The following is a 16,528-nucleotide window of genomic DNA, read 5'->3' as shown; positions in this document are numbered from 1 at the left end:
ACTCAAGAACTCCTGTATATTCCAGCTCTATTTCCATGGTTTGATGAAATGCTAAATGCTCTCTGAGGAGAGAAGAGCTTTTGAGAGAAACTCCCCCAAGTGAGTTAGGAGCGGATGGCTGCATAAATGCTTGTGAGATTCTGTCCCTTCTGAAATTGGCCTTTTCCTTGGAGCTCTTTCCCTTCAGCCCCCATTGCTGACCCCCAGCAGATACTGTCCCCGTCCCCCACTCCTTGTTGTCTGGCCCACTTTCCCTAAATCATGATTTCCTTTCTTCTTTGCTCCCATACATCAAAGTGAGGAAGTCAGGCTAGAACAGCCACCACCCCCTCTCCGCCTCAAGAAGCTTCATTGAAATCTGAGGGAAGCAAAAAGAAAGACATATAACATAGTCAGCTTTCCAGGGCACAGATGGGTGATCCAGTGATTCTAGGAATCTCAGTAAAAGCAGCAAAGAATATTCAGTCCCCCAAGTTCCCTGATCTAGCGCTAACCACACTTGGCTCACACGCTGGCCTGTATAGCTTCGCAGGCTCCTTGCCTGGGTTCCCTCCTTCCTGGCTTCTCATCTTGGTGCAGTGAGCTCCTGGCGCCATCTTGTTTCCTGGGCACCTAGGATCCACTCCACTGCCTTCCCCACTCTGAAGGACAGACCTCTCTTTGAAAACTAAACTATTGCATGACAAAAGTTGAATTGAAATTTGCATTTCAGTTTCCTCTGGAGGGATTCTCAGCTTTCATATTTGCTGAGGTAAAGTTTTTGTTTGCCTTTTTCTGTAGCTCTTGGCACAGCCCAGTTTTTGAAGATAGCTATTTTTAAAGTGTATTATGCATTAAAGATATTTAAAGCAGTCTAAAGATTGCATCATGCAGAATGCCCAGATCTGCCTCTTTTGTTCCTAGCCGTTCTAATCGCTGAATAAAACAGTGCGTAGCAGTTTTTGCACAACTATGTTCCCAATTCTCTTGCCTTATGGCAGGAGTTCATCTGGGATCCACAGATGAAATTCGGGGGGGCCTGTGAAATTAGTTCCTAATTGTACTCGATATTTCTTTCCTTTATGAAGGTCACCAGGTCATAGTGATATTAGCATTGCTTGTGACTTTGTCATCATTAGAAATTACAGGTATTTTTATGGCACATTTCTTATTTTCTTCTTCTTCTTCTTTTTTTTTTTTTTGAGAAGAGTCTTGCTCTGTCATCCAGGCTGGAGTGCAGTGGTGCGATCTTGGCTCACTGCAACCTCCCTCTCCTGAGTTCAAGCGATTCTCCTGCCTCAACCTCCCAAGTAGCTGGGACTACAGGCATGTGCCACCACGCCCGGCTAATTTTTTTTTTTTTTTTGTATTTTTAGTAGAGATGGGGTTTCACCATGTTGGCCAAGCTAGTCTCGAACTCCTTGCCTTAGGTGATCCACCCGTCTCGGCCTCCCAAAGTGCTAAGATTACAGGCATGAGCCGCCGCACCTGGCCCTATGGCACATTTCAGTTGTTACAGATGCCTCACAACACCACAGATGCTGATCTCCACTTCAAAATGACAGCAGTAACCAGTCGTGAACTCATTTCTCTCTCCTCTCTCCTCTCTCTCTCTCTGTCTCTCTCTCACACACACACACACGTTGTTATATTGATATATATCTGCCTTCTTTTATAATCCTCATAATTTTATTTGCCTAAAAATATTATTCCAAGAAGGAGTCCACAGACTTGCCTGGATTGCCAGAGGGGAGAGGGTCATGGCCAAAAACAAGTCACAGAGCCTGCATGTGACTTTATCTCAGTATGGCTTTGAAATTACAGTCATCCCTCAGTATCTGAGGGGGATTGGTTCCAGGATCCCCTGCAGATACCAAATCCTTCAATGCCTAAGTCCCTGATATGAAAGGACATAGTGTTTGCTTATAACCTATGCATGCCCTTCCACATACAAAAAAATCATCTCTAGATTACTGGTAATACCTCATACAATGTAAATGCTATGTAAGGAGTTGTTATACTGTACCGATTTTTAAATTTGTATTATTTTTTGTTTTTTTTTCCCCCAAATTTTCTATCTAAGATTAGTTGAATCTGAGGAAGTGGAACCCACAGATACGGAGGGCCGACTGTAATAATTTGACACTTCATTTTTCTTAAGGTGTATAAAGGTCCTTTCTTCTCTATTTGTAAATTATGTGGTGAATAACAGTATTAAAAAATAAGCTGGCTTAAAAGATGTCAGACTCACCTAGGGAAGTCCTTACTAGACATGATGTTTAATGACAATCTGTGGGTAATAATTACAAAATAAAATGCATATTTGTGAACAAGGATTGAAAAAAGCCTGCTAGCCCTTCATTCATCTCGCTTCCTGCTGACTCCTGTGGAGTCTCCCCACTTGGTTCCAGCCTCCAGACTGGAGCATCCCCATGGACCATGAAGCCGCTGAGGTTGATACTGTGGAGTCCCCAGGCGCTATCTGCTGGGAAGCCACTGGCCACATGTGGCTGTGCAAATTTAAATAAATTAAATTAAAATATAATTACGAATTTAGGTCCTCAGTCACTAGCCTTATTTCTTGTGCTCACTAGCCACCCCTGGCTGGTGGTTTCCACATGTACGTATGTCCCAGCACAAAGGACGCATCCATCATTGCAGGTTGTTCTGTTGTTTTAACATGAATTTAGCCTTTCCCCTCAGGTTATCCTCCATGGATGTCCTCCTGTGGTGCTGAACTGGTGCTTTTCTGCACACACCTGGTCCTGTGGGTATCTACCATGTGTAAGGGATTGTGTGTTAGGCTCCACCTCCTACAGTGCTGAGTGATGAGTGGTACAGGAGAGGGGGCATCCATCTGGTAGCCTTTAATGTTGAGTCTCAGCTTGAGGCCTGGCCCATTGGTGAAGTGAGAAGCCATCAATGACTAGCCTTCCCCTGACCCACAAAGCTGGAGAGAGAAATATGTGAGCTGTTGAGAAAAGCGGCAAAGACTTACTGTGTTTGGTGTCTGCTTCAGAAAAAAATGTGAGATTCCTAGTGGAAACAGGAATCCTACATTTCCTGGGCAGGTTGTTTAAAGATGGGTGGGCCATGGATAGTTGGCGGTGAGAGGAACTTCCCTTGCAGGAGGCCAGGGAGGATGAAAGCAGGGACCTAGAGATGGCAGTGTGCATGACTCACGTCATGTATGTAGAGACCCTCTCACTAGCACAGAACCAGAGTGCCCTTTGGAGGTGGGAAAGGCTTCCCCAGGAGCCGAAGTTAGAGGCCCTTGGTCTATTCTCGGTGTCAGAATCTTAGACCCAGAGGGGGTGTGACAGACCCTGTAGACTAGGGGGACAATAGCTTTGTGTGGCTTGTGTGGGCTCTGGTGCCATATCTCACTGTAAGCTCAGAGGTATTTGGAAATTCACCTGTCTCCATCATTCTGAACACATCACCCCTCCCTCATAAGTTCTGCATCCCATCTTTTAGCCATGGTTGCAGCCCCATGGTTTGGCCAACGGAGCATAGGGTTTGCTTTTAGACACCTAATGGCATATGAGTCAGCAGCTTTATACTCAGTGCCCAGTGGCGCTGCCACACTCAGAACCTGCCTGGGCAACTGCTCAGCCAGGGTCTCTGACAACAGAGAGTGCTGTTAAGTTTGTGTTGTGGAAAGACTGTGAGCTTCTGATGCCTTGGTTTACTCTCCATGGCCCACCTGGGTGCATACCTCTTTTAGAGACAGAGCATTTGAATTGGCGCTCACTTGACATTTGTCTTTCTGGCTTTTCCCAGGATTCCTTGGCAGCAGAGATTGAGGGAACGATGCGCAAGGAGCTGCAGTTGGAAGAGGCCGAGTCTCCAGACATCACGTACGGCCACAGTTTTTACAGTTTTGAGCTTCCCAGAGACCAGCTTGTGACCAGTGCAGTGTTCAAAACCTAGCAATGTTGAGGCTCTGGGTACCAGCAGTGATTGACTATTGTCCTTCTCAGTCCAGATTAAGGGAAATAATAGAACACAGCTGACAGTATCCCTCAGCTCCTCTTATTAGCTTTTGTTAGTTAATTTTTATTTATTTATTTTTTAGAGATGGGGTGTCTCACTTTATTGGCCACACCAGAGTGCAGTGGTGTGATCATAGCTCACTGCAACCTCGAACTCCTAGGCTCAAGTAATCCTGCTGCCTCAGCCTCTTGAGTAGCTGGGACTACAGGCGCATGCCACCATTTCCAGCTAATTTAAAAAAAATCTTTTGTAGACATGGGGCTTCACCATGTTGCTCAGGCTGATCTCAAACTCCTGGCTTCAAGTGATCCTCCTGCCTTGGCCTTCCCAAAGTGTTGGGATTACAGGCGTGGGCCACCACTGGCCTGTGAGCCACTGTACTCCTCTTCTCCTTAGGTTTTAAAGATAAATTGTGAACTTACAGAAAGTCCTAGAAAAGGAGAGATGTCTTTCCCATCTCTCTTAACGCAAGCTTCGTCTTGATATAACTGCACGTTTTTATCTTTCCTTTCAGTGGAAAACATTTAAAAAATTTAAAATCAACGTAGTGTGAGATTCAGAGGGGTCTTCAAAGATTTTGTGCAAGACTTCCATCTCCATCTGAATACACCTAGGGATATGAGCTTCTACCATCTCTCTTCCTACCTCAACTTTTGTACTTAGCCTGCCCCAAGGTGTTTGTAAGGAACCTGTGGACCAGGTTTCATTGTGTTTTCTGTGTACCCAGACTCCATAGACAGAACTTAAATGAGATCCTGGGAGTGACAAGTGTCCAAATGAGGTTCGGTATATGTGTGACACTCTCTGCAGCCCAGAAGGAAGTGGCCATTGTAAAAACATGCCTACCCCTTTCTCTTTAAAAGGGAACAAATGAGCATCAAAGTGTGGTTCTGCTCCTAAAATAACACTTTCCAAAAATAGACAAATCTAGTATTTATCATCTCATTATAGAAGTGAAAGACTAACTTTAAGTCTTCATTTTTTTATATGAATGTTCAACAAATATTCATTCTGCAAGTATTGGTTGATTTCTGCTGTGCTGAGCAGTGAACACTGCCCTGCTGCAGTGTGTATTCTAGTGAATATTATGAAAAAAGAAATCTAGGAGACAGAAGTCATACTTAAGCATTTTTATTTGTAGGTTAAGCCTTAGGGATGTGAAACACAATTTCACTTTTGCTGGCATCACCTTTAGGATACAACCATGCGTCCGAGTCCTGGATTTAGTGGCTGTTGAATCTCTCAAATTTTCGCATTGTGAAGGAGGCAGCCAATACCCTAAGAAACAGGTGGCAGGCACAGGATAGCGGGCTGCTTGGGGACTTGTCACAGGCCAGGTGCCCTTTTGGCTCAGTTGATCATTTTTGGAGGGTTAAACTCCAGGGTCGTGCCCGCATTTGCTCACTCACGGATGCCGTGCGTTCTCCCTAGTCACCAGAAGCGTGTCTTTGAGACAGTAAGAAACATCAACCAGGTCGTCAAGCAGAGATCTCTGACCCCTTCTCCCATGAACATCCCCGGCTCCAACCAGTCCTCGGCCATGAACTCCCTCCTGTCCAGCTGCGTCAGCACCCCCCGGTCCAGCTTCTACGGCAGCGACATAGGCAACGTCGTCCTCGACAACAAGACCAACAGCATCATTCTGGAAACAGAGGCAGCCGACCTGGGGTGAGCAAGCTGGGAGTTTTCACTTCTCTGTTTTGGGGTGAGGAGTGGTAGTATGGATTGTCTGCAGGCTCAGTAATTATTAAGAGGGAGGTAGATGAGAGTCACCTAAAAAATACAGACCTGGCCGGGCATGGTGGCTCACGCCTGTAATCCTAGCACTTTGGGAGGCTGAGGCGGGAGGATTGCCTGAGCTCAGGAGTTTGAGACCAGCCTGGGCAACATTGCAAAACCCCATCTCTACTAAACATACAAAAAATTAGCTGAGCGTGGTGGCACGCACCTGTAATCTCAGCTACTCAGGAGGCTGAGGCAGGAGAATCACTTGAACCCAGGAGGTGGAGGTTGCAGCAAGCTGATAATTGCACCACTGCACTCCTGCCTGGGTGACGGAGTAAGACTCTGTCTCAAAAAAAAAAAAAAAAAAAAGCGGACCTTACAGTTCTCCAAATCTGTTCTACCTACCCACTGAGCCTATGCCTATCCTTGATATGGTATTTTAATCAGCTTAAAGATGTATAACAAGATGATACCAGAAAGTCTGCTTTCCTGTGAAATGCTTGGGGGGAGGATTAATGAATTTTTTTGTTGTTGTTAATCTTCACGGTAAGGCTACAGAATAGACATTTGTTTTGTGACCCTTTTGTAGCTTGATGTTGGAAAGGATGAGGAGGACTCAAGCTGTCTGTCTTGTGACCAGAATGTGGTCACAAGGCTCAGAGGGTGGGGTGCAGTGGGGCCAAGGTGCCCAGGACTGGGCTTTCCTCAGGAATGGTCAGTTCCTCTTTGTCCTGAAGCCCTGCAGAACCTGGACACACACACACACACACACACACACACACACACACACACACACCATTGTCCACTTTGTGCATCCTTTTCCTCTGACTTAATAAAATTGATTCTTCCGAACCAGTTGGAACAGACAGATAGGAAGCTCCTTGATCAGAGCAGGTTTTGTTCAGAGTTGAGGTCTGGGCTCTTTTCCTTCAAGAGAAGAGAGAAGCATGCCTTAAACCCATTATCCTTCTGGTAGCCAGGAACGGCAACCTACAGGTTTCTTCCTAAAGATTCTTCAGGGAGATGTTTACAGGGACTGAGTTTACTTAGTCTGTGTGCAAATGTTCATCCCGCCTTAGTCCTCACGCCACCTCAACCCCACTAAAAAAGACCCTTGGCGGGAGTAGTTCTGGACACAAATTTATTTCCCCCTGTTGCCTAAATGTCAACTGCTTGCCTTGGTTCCCATGGGGAATCCTGTAGCCCTAGGGAACGTCCACCGCTGTGCATTGAGCAGTCGGGCCTCTGTGGCCTTGGAGCCCTGCTAGCGTTCCACCCTCATGCCCCTTTCTTTTTCTAGAAACGAAGAGCGGAGTAAGAAGCCAGGGACGCCAGGCACCCCAGGCTCCCATGACCTGGAGACGGCGCTGAGGCGGCTGTCCCTGCGCCGGGAGAACTACCTCTCGGAGAGGAGGTTCTTTGAGGAGGAGCAAGAGAGGAAGCTCCAGGAGCTGGCGGAGAAGGGCGAGCTGCGCAGCGGCTCCCTCACACCCACTGAGAGCATCATGTCCCTGGGCACACACTCCCGCTTCTCCGAGTTCACCGGCTTCTCTGGCATGTCCTTCAGCAGCCGCTCCTACCTGCCTGAGAAGCTCCAGATCGTGAAGCCGCTGGAAGGTGATCGCGCAGGGCCTCGGCCCCTCTCTGTCCTCCTGGGGGACTCCCTGTGGTCCCTGATCCACCTGCAGAAGGCGGGGCACCTCTGTCACGCCTACTCCTTTTTCTTCCGTGACAGCCACCCGCGCTGCTGGTTTGAGTTCCTCTGAGGGTGGCGCTCAGCCTAGGCCTCCGTCCCTCCCCTCTGGCTGGCAGGTGTGACAGTGCACACATAGGCCACCAAACTCGCCAAGGAAAGACAAGCATGTGCACTGTGGTCTTCTAGTTCTTTCCTTTGCCTTTAGAACCTCAGAAATAAAAACCTTTTGTGGTGGTAGAGGCACTGCTAACAGATTCAAAAATTATTAGGTTTTGCCTTTGGGTGTGAGGAATGCAGAGAATTAATGCTTTAGCTTTTCCACAGTTTTGGTGTCAGGGAGAGATTCCAAGCAAACTCTATTAAATGGGGATTCTTTTTTTTTTCCCCATAACCACCTGAATGTGATTTGTGGGCTTATGTGTTCTGATTTGAACTTCATATAGCAAGGTTGTGGCTTTTGGCAGATGCAGTATATTCTGAGCTCGGCTCCTAGAGTCTACAATTTGGAGCCCAGGAAGGGGTGGCTATGGAGGCAAGTGAGTTTTGTGCCTCCGTAAGCCACCCTTTCTCAGGGTCAGTTCCTGTGTTAGTATCAGGGGCATCTCAGATGATTAAACTCATGGGAAAAACTTCCTCTTTCCCTCTCTCCCTCTTGCCCTCCAGCCTCTTTTTTTTTTTTTTTTTTTGGATTTAGGCACTTATAAAATGTTTTCCCTCTACCTACTACTACCCTGCCAAGAGCCACCAAGTGTTCATATTTTTCATTTTTTACTCCTTAATTTGGAAAGCCATATAAGTTTGAGAAGGTGTTTTAAAACTCTGTGTTACACTTATGATGCAAAGCCAAATCAGAACTTCTGTAAGGCAGAACTTTCCCAACTTTAAAAAAAATTATTGTCCCCTCTAAGGAGCCCTCTTAGATGTTTTTTCCTAATCACCCCCCAAAGACATTTTAATACCACATATATAGTTTATGTACTATATGTATATCCATATACAGTATATATAAACAATACATAAGCAATACATCTGTGGTATTAAAATTAAAAAGAATCCAATTATGTTTACCTCAAAATAACCTGCTTTTGCTTCTTGGGAGCAATATTGCCCCTGTGAGACTGCATGCTGTAAGGTAAGGTTGTGCTTGTTAAAGACCCAAGACATGACTGGGTTCCACAGTCTCCAAAGGAAGAGGGCGGGCTAGTTTGTTTTTATTATTATTTTAAAATTGTATAATTGGGGTCTTTCTTAGAGTTCAGAAAAGGTATGGCTTACTCTTTTTTAATTGTTTATTTAGTTGTAAGCTTGGTGATTGTTTTCTGATCCACAGTGTGTCTGTTCTTCAATAAAATCTTTCATTTCTGCAATTTTACTTTCTGCCTTACTTTTCTTTTTTCTCCTTTGTCACTCAAAGATGATTGGAATTTATCATCTCTGTCTTGTCTGCTTTCTATATTTGACTCTGTGTTTCATTAGATCATCTAAGAATATGTTTTTGAATTTATTTTCAAAGCACATGTTTTTAGCCAGTTCATCTTTATTTCTTTTAATTTTGCGACTTGGCAGTATTTTTGTGATTAGTTAATAGGATAATAGGGAATCCTGTTAGATTAGCAAGGTGAATTTCATCTATAGTGCTCTGCTACCCAGGAGGCTAAAACAATACAATTAAAAAAGTTATTTGTCTTATCACAGTGGCCTATAACACAACCTCATGATACAGATTCTTTTGGCTCCATTTTGTAGTTCTCTGACTTCTCAGCTGTTTATTTATGTATTTAGTTTTTGAAACAGGGTCTCACTGTGTCACCCAGGCTGCAGTACAGTAGTGTGATCATAGCTCACCGCAAGCTTGAATTCCTGGGCTCAAGCAATCCTCCTGCCTCAGCTTCCCAAGTAGCTAGGACTACAGGAGTGCACCACCACACCTGGCTAATTTATTTATTTGTAGAGACAGGGTCTTACTGTGTTGCCAGGCTGGTCTTGAACCATTGCCCTCAAGTTACCCTTCCACCTCAGCCTCCCAAAGTGTTAGGATTACAGGCGTGAGTCACCACACCTGGCTCAGACTTCTTAGCTATTACAACCAGTATTTTCTTTTTTCCCTCCCCTCCACAGTTATTTTTTGTGTTACCATGTTTAATATGATAAGATGGGATGCTGACACAGAAGTCAACCTGGGCTAGGTTCAGTATAGCTCTGACTGTGACATTAGATAAATCACCCCACTTTTTGAGCCCTGTTTGCTATTTAGTTGTGGTTATGAAATAGGCTGATAGCCAGCAAACCAGATTGTGGTGAGGAGTAAATGTGAAGTATTTTATATTGTACCTGGCATCTAATAGGTGCATATTAAAATGTTGGCTTCCCAAGCTTGCTCCAATCCAGGTCTGTAGAGCTGAGTTACTAGTGTTGAGATCTGGACCAGCACTAGGGTCATGTTCTTAAATTATCTTTTTCTATTGGCTCACTGAGAAGCTAATAAGATTCCCATAATCACCAGCAGCCCAGGTAAATGTACCTGGGGTGAGGGTCCGTAGAGACTGTTGGCTGAGATCATAGCAGATAGCCAATCAGTGTTTTCCATCCGGCTCCCTTACCTGTTTAATTAATCTTGCCATCTGCTTATGGTGAAAGCCAAAAAGCTAAGTGTTTAAGAGTGCTAGCACTCTCTTGTCTCTTCATCTCACCTTACCAGTTTTAAGCAGGTGAAGAACAAACAAACCATTCAAACTAGAAAGATATCTGTGTTAAAAAGACGAAGGCGGGCAGTATTTTTTTCCTGTAATTTGCACTTCCTTTCTGCTTAATCGTAACCAAAGTAGCATTTCCAAATAAATAACATGTAAATAAGGGAAAGGATACACTTCAAAGCTGTACATTATCCAGCAGGTTTCATTCTAGTATCTAAGCCCTGATGCTTCTCTGACATCAGTGGATTTTGGGGTTTCCTCTCCTTTGATGACGAAAATGTTTTAGCTGGAACACTCGGGTATGGAAGGAAAGCAGAGGGGGGAAGATGCAATGACCATAGTTATGTTTTCTCCACTGTCCCTGCCCTTTTCCCAAAGAACTTTATCTTGGGGCCAACCAGGAACATGAAGCATCCTCTCTTTCCTTGCCCTGTTTGCCCAACTCCCGCCTGGTTTTAATGTGGGTGGGAGGAGTGAGCAGGTCTTGAGTTGGTAATGGGAGGTAGCTCATATTACAGTGTTTGGCAAGTAAAGGAAGCCAGGCTGGGGAATGAGCTGGAGAAATGGAAAGAAAGAGGTAACTTGGGCTCTGAATAAGATGCAATTCATATTTATTTTTTAATTCACATACCTTCTTATGTCAAAGGAAGGACTCCAGGCAGCCAGGAGATTGGTAGAATTCCCACATGATGGTTTAGGCAGCAGCAGGGAGGTGAAGCATGAGGTGTTCTGCCCAGTTGACGGGCTTGGCAAACCCTGCTGGGACTTTGGAACCAGCCAGGAGTGGAGATAGTCTGTGAGCCCCACAGCATGACATAACTGAAATAGCACAGTCAGGTTTGAGAAGGCACCTACATGGGAATCTAGAAAGCCATTCAGGTGTGTTATTGACTAGGTTTTGGAGGCTCTCATGTGTAAGGCCTCTCACTGCTGAGAGTTAAGAGAATGGACACTGGAGCCAGCCCTGGTTTCAGTCCCAGATCAGTCAAGCCACTTGCCAGCCACGCAGCCTCTAGCAAGTTACTTTCCCTTCCAGTACTCAAGTTTCCTCATCTGCAGAATGCAGACAGCAGGAATAAGGTGAAGATTAAGTGAATTATAAATGTAGACCTCAGAAAAGTACCTGGCGCTTAGTAAAAGCCCAATAAAAGTTGGCTGTTCTTACATGAGTAAAGGATGCCCAAGGCATGGGATAAAAATCTGAGCGTGATGCGTCTTTTCACATAATGTTTTAGTTGTAATTTCACTAAATTTCCTTGGCTGTGGAGTGTCAGAGAATGCAAGTAACTCCATGCATTTCTGTGGCCTCCTTAACTCCAAACAGCAGACCCTTTGTAGCCTCATTTCTCTCTCTTTGGCCCATCCTTGGGAGCGGGTGAGGAGAGGGAGTGATGGGGCAGCCTGTTGAACAGGTGGAGGAGAAAGGCCTATGAAACTCTTGTCAGGGCCCAGACCTCCAGCCTCCCGGGGTTCTTTCCCAGTGAATTATAAACATCTCAGACCCCCTTCAGAAGGATGAGGGGGTTTGGCATTTCCTTACCAGGGTTCTTCACTTCCCAGAGTCTATTGGCGTACCCCCCTTTTCCCTTCCAAAAGTAAAGGTGATGTGGCCATATTGTACCTGGGGTTTTCTCATCATCTTTCTCAGACTCCAGTGTACAGTCCCAAACTGAACATGGCAGTACAGTGGCTACTTTAAAACTTCTCATGGTGCCGTTTTGTCATCAGGAATGTGCCTGCACAGCCAGTGAGCATTTGTACTGGGGCCCGTTAGGTAGTATGAATGGGAGTCCCCAGGGACAGCAGAGAACTCCTATCAGCAGGAATATCTCCTGGTAGGCCCTGGACACCCATCTGGAAATTCTGCTGCTGACCATTTGTGCAGCTGGGACACTGATGTCCTTCTTGTTCTCAGACCTGTGGGTTTTGATGGGTGGGCAGTGTGAAAACTTGGTCTTTAGTTCTGAACCCCGGCTATGCCACCACTAATTAAGTGGCTTTGGAAAGTTATCTAACTTCAGGCAGCCACCATTCCCCTATCTGTAAAGTGTATAATCATACTTAGTTCCTAGGATGGTTTCGAGGAGTGAGTTGGTATAATACATGTAAAACAAACTGCCATGCAGGCCTGCCTCAATATAGGGAAGCTTAATTTAAAAAATCACAGTGATGCTGTGGCATCTGGGACTTGGGAGCCCATGAACTGGTCTCCGCAGGTCTGCGAAGCCCCGGCCTTGTTTGCACGGTGTTGGTAGCATGCGCGCTTCCTTTAGGAAGTGGGTCTACAGCTTCCTTCAGATTCTCGAAACATCTGAGAGTTAAGAGCCACAGCTCTAGAGCAACGCTTCTCGACCCCAGCCCTGTTGACATTTGGGACCAGTTCATTCTTTGTTGTGGGGGCTGTCCTGTACGTTGTGGCATGTTTGGCAGCATCTCTGGCTTTTACCCCCTAGATGCCATTAGCACTAGATGCCGTTCCTTCACAGCTGTGACAACCAAACATGTCTCCAGACATTACCAAATGCCCTTTGCGGGGGTGGGGTACAGGGCGCAAAATCGTCCCTAGTTGAGAACACTGCTCTAGATGCATCTTAGCACCCAGTGAGAGAACAGATATGTGATACCCTCTTTCATTATAGTCATTCTTTCCTATTTCTTTTTTTCTTGAATTTAGAGTATTTTCTATTTATATTTAATAGATCCAGATTAAGTATGTTGCTATCATACCCGCGAACCCTTAAAACTGGGATAAACCTTGATGTGCGTGTCTAAGAACTCTTTAAACATGTATTGGCAGTGTGCACCTTTTTTTTCCTTTTAAGTGGATTTGAAATTGTTCATTTATAAATTCCTTTCAAGCCTCCCTGGCTGAGATCTACCCATGAGAAGTTATTTCCAAGGGGTGTTTGGAAATGGCAGACTCTCTGCGCACACCACGGGGCCTCTCCCTCACTCCACCGCCTCCCATCTTGGCATGCCTGGGTTCCCTTCTCTTTTGTCTTGACTTCCTGAGCTGCTGGTGCCTGGCATCCTTGACTCCCTTTTCTTTGCTCCCCAGGGCAGCTTGATATCCTGGAGGGCTTCTTGCCTACCCAGAAAGTATACCCTTGGTAAACCAGTGGTGACTGCCTGAGCATCCATTTGTGCAGGAAGGCTCCTGCCTTCCTGTGCCCGAGAACCTCTTCAGAAGTCTCTCCTTTGAGCATGGAATATGTATTTGTGCGGCCATGCACATTTGGGTGCCTTCTTAATCTGTAGAATGGGGCTAGCCCTACCAGCCTCATGGGCTGTGCACTAGCACCGTGTCATGTGAGGCGTTAATAAGTGTTCCAAGGGTAAAACGGATTGCTCTGTCAAGTAAGTTGGGCAAGAACACTGTAGCATATTAAAGGTTCTGTGATGCCCCTCAGTAAAAACACTTAAGTTTCCTGAGCATGCTTGGCCTAGGAACATTTCTCTTTGTAGAGCACCTGTGACACCTTGAGGTCTTCAGGGACACACTCTGGTGTTATTACAGACCTTGCATGATGTCATCTGAGTCCTGGGGTTTGGTGTCATTGAGAAGATGGGCTCCCCTGCTTTAGACCTCTGTGTGGACTTACTGTGTTCTTAAGTCACACCCCTTAACCCGATTCCTTCTCCCTAACCCGGCAGCCTCTCAAAGTTGCTGGCAATATACAGAAAACCTAAGTAAAGGAGGTGATGGTCACATCTACCACATATCTCTGTGTGCTGCTTTCATTTCTTTTTGCTTTTCTCTTGCTGTGGGTCCTGGGCTTGGTTTGACATGATCTTATTCTGCCTGAGCTTATGTCTTCCCTGTTCCCAGGAGTGTGTATTTGGCATAGGATCCGTACATGTGCCCCCCTTTTGTGCTTATCTTGCCATTTTCCCCCTTCCATTTTGTAAAATGAGAAGGTGTTGAGTTCTGGGGTTGACATCGGTTGATTAAAATAAAGATCTCGCCCCAAACCTCTTTTGCACATATTATGGTGTGGATTTTACTTAAAAAAAATTGTTGATTTCTTAACTTGCTATTCCTTCTGAGCATGGTGGGGTTTGGCTTCTGTTTCATGGCAGGAAGGGCTAAGGCAGCTCCACTGAAGTTCCCGCTGCAGTCCACCTGGAGGCCCAGACCCTGCTGGGGTTCACGCTAAGCACTTTGAGGGTGGTAAACAGCCATTGTCTTGGACTTCCATCCTAACCCTCTCTTCTCCTTGTCCTCCTTCTTCCCTTCCCTTTCTCCTGCAAGGTTCTGCCACCCTTCACCACTGGCAGCAGTTGGCCCAACCTCACCTTGGGGGCATCCTGGACCCCCGGCCCGGTGTGGTCACCAAGGGCTTCCGGACGCTGGATGTTGACTTGGATGAAGTGTACTGCCTTAACGACTTTGAAGAAGATGACACAGGTGACCACATTTCTATCCCGCGCCTAGCTACCTCCACTCCAGTTCAGCACCCAGAGACCTCAGGTGAGAGGTCCCGAGCACGTGTGACTGTCTCAGGCAGCAGAAGTTACCCGAGCCGGCCTCAGGCTTCCCCAGAGGAGATGCAGGAGCCGCCAGCGGCCACGGAGGAGGAGGAGGAGGAGGAGGAGGAGGAGGAGGAGGGGTCTGGTGAGGGCACCACGATAAGTCCTGTAAACTTGACACCTTTCCCGGAGGCAGAGTTTTGGGCCATTCTCACCTCTGTTCCGGGCACCATCCGTTGTGGTTCTCTGTCTGTAGCTTCCGCTCGTCTGTGTGGGTGATGATTAAAGCATTCTCATTGCACAGTTCTGTTTTTAAGTACAGAGTCTGATGCCTCCTATTTGTAACAGTGGGTGTAGCTCCCCTGCCCATCTTGGAGGTGCATGGCCCAGCAGGGATCTTAAAGTGGGAGCAGGAAAGGCTGCTAAAAAAAAAAAAAAAAGTGGGCTTTTGGGCCCCTGAAAACATCAGTGCCCTTCTTCCTGGTCTGGGTGTCTCCCTCAGTCTAAGGGGAAGATTCTCAAGTCCCCTGGTGATTTCCAAGTGGAGCTGAGCAGTTTTAGGGAAATTGAGTGCTGGGTCATTCGGAAGGTAAATGAGCTCATCTGTTACCTGTATGCTGTATTAAAATATAAAGAACCAGGAAAGGTTCAGGATTTCAGACACTTCGTCAGTCTTTTCACTTTCCCAACTTCACTGGAGGTAGATATGTCATTTTGTTTTCAGCTTACACGTGTTCAAAATGGATATTTAAAAAGTGTTTTAGCAATACTTCTTAACCAAATAAACCTTCGGAGAACGTCACTAAGCTTTTCCAGAGAGAAGACCCTAGACGAAGCTGGAAAAGAGCTCTGGCTGACTCCACCCACTGTCCCCAAGCATTAAAGGTGTGGCCATGAGTTTACAGAATGACCCACATCCCAGTTGCCACTGGGAGGAAAAGCTTTGTGCTCAGAGCCCTGGGAATCATGGGATCACATGGTTACTGTTTACCCCAACAGCATGCTCTGTCTAGAATGGACCTCCCAGCCCCTTGGGTTGGGAAGACAAAGCTTTTGTGGAGTCAGGGGAGAGACTGAGAAAAAATGAAGTAACCCTGTGTTGTCATCCTCATGACATTCCCGAGGATTCACCAGGTTTGAAGTGAGGACGTTCATCTTTGTGATTCATAATTTTCATTTGTGAAGGCCACAACACTCCCCTTGAAATACAGGGCAAGAAAGAGCTGAGGCTCTTGGTGATGCCTCCCATTCCCCTGGCTAATTTCAGACAGCTGTGGTCAAGGGATTTTACTTGGGATCAACTTTTCCATTTCTCCTTGACATTAATTTTAGAGAAGTCATCAAGTCATGTGATTTGTTTAGTACATAGGTTTATTTATGGTTTGATTTTTTTAAGCAGTTAAATTACTAGATTAAGTTTGTGAGGGAATGAAAGTGTTTTTTATTTCGTGTCTACACACTCGAAAAAGAGAAACCAGCTTCGGTACTGTCCCAGTTTTGTCATCAGCACCAGTGCCCATCAGGAAGGCAGGCGGTGGTGCAGAAACATGATGCCTGGCTGATTTTTGTGGCTAAAGGGGTAGGCCTCATGTTGATTGGGATGCTTGCCTACAGCCTTACAGGTAGAATAGAAGGTGAGTTCTGGAAGTGCAAAGAAGCACCATTGGGTGCATCTTCTAGAAGTTGTACAGAAGGACTAAAGCTTATCAAGTCAACAAAGAACTTATCCTGGAGGACAGAGAGAAGGGACCAATTATGAGGACTGACATCCTGACCACTCTCCTTAACATAAACACTGACATTTTTCTTGCTTGTTACCTCTGTACTCAAACTTGTAGCAAATTCATCCTAGCAACGTTATTTGAGGAGGGGCATGAACATTTATAGTTGAAACTGTAGAAAGGGTCAGTTTGGAGGTGTGTAATAAAAAAGAATTACCTAGATTGCCAAAGGTAATTTAGGAAGGGTT

The 16,528-nt window shown here is 45.8% G+C and overlaps 1 protein-coding gene across 11 annotated transcripts in view; it reads left to right on the top strand.

Annotated features, from left to right (window-relative positions):
* TRAK1 (trafficking kinesin protein 1) overlaps nt 1-16,528 on the top strand; it is a 215,200-nt gene that overhangs the window by 184,527 nt on the left and 14,145 nt on the right. For 7 of the 11 annotated variants that reach the window (XM_063611306.1, XM_055281439.2, XM_063611301.1 and 4 more), the window contains 4 exons: nt 3,763-3,839; nt 5,407-5,643; nt 7,001-7,317; nt 14,342-14,497. In XM_063611306.1, the coding sequence (XP_063467376.1) occupies nt 3,763-3,839; nt 5,407-5,643; nt 7,001-7,317; nt 14,342-14,497 (787 nt within the window). Of the gene's footprint in view, nt 1-3,762; nt 3,840-5,406; nt 5,644-7,000; nt 7,318-14,341; nt 14,561-16,528 lie in introns of all 11 variants that reach the window. The other 4 variants (XM_055281404.2, XM_055281417.2, XM_055281415.2 and 1 more) reach the window with 1 other exon arrangement.

This window comes from Symphalangus syndactylus, chromosome 1, assembly GCF_028878055.3.
Source record: "Symphalangus syndactylus isolate Jambi chromosome 1, NHGRI_mSymSyn1-v2.1_pri, whole genome shotgun sequence".
Lineage (NCBI taxonomy): Eukaryota > Metazoa > Chordata > Mammalia > Primates > Hylobatidae > Symphalangus > Symphalangus syndactylus.
The sequence above is the reverse complement of the archived record's forward strand: the minus strand, read 5'-3'. Positions and strand labels throughout refer to the sequence as shown.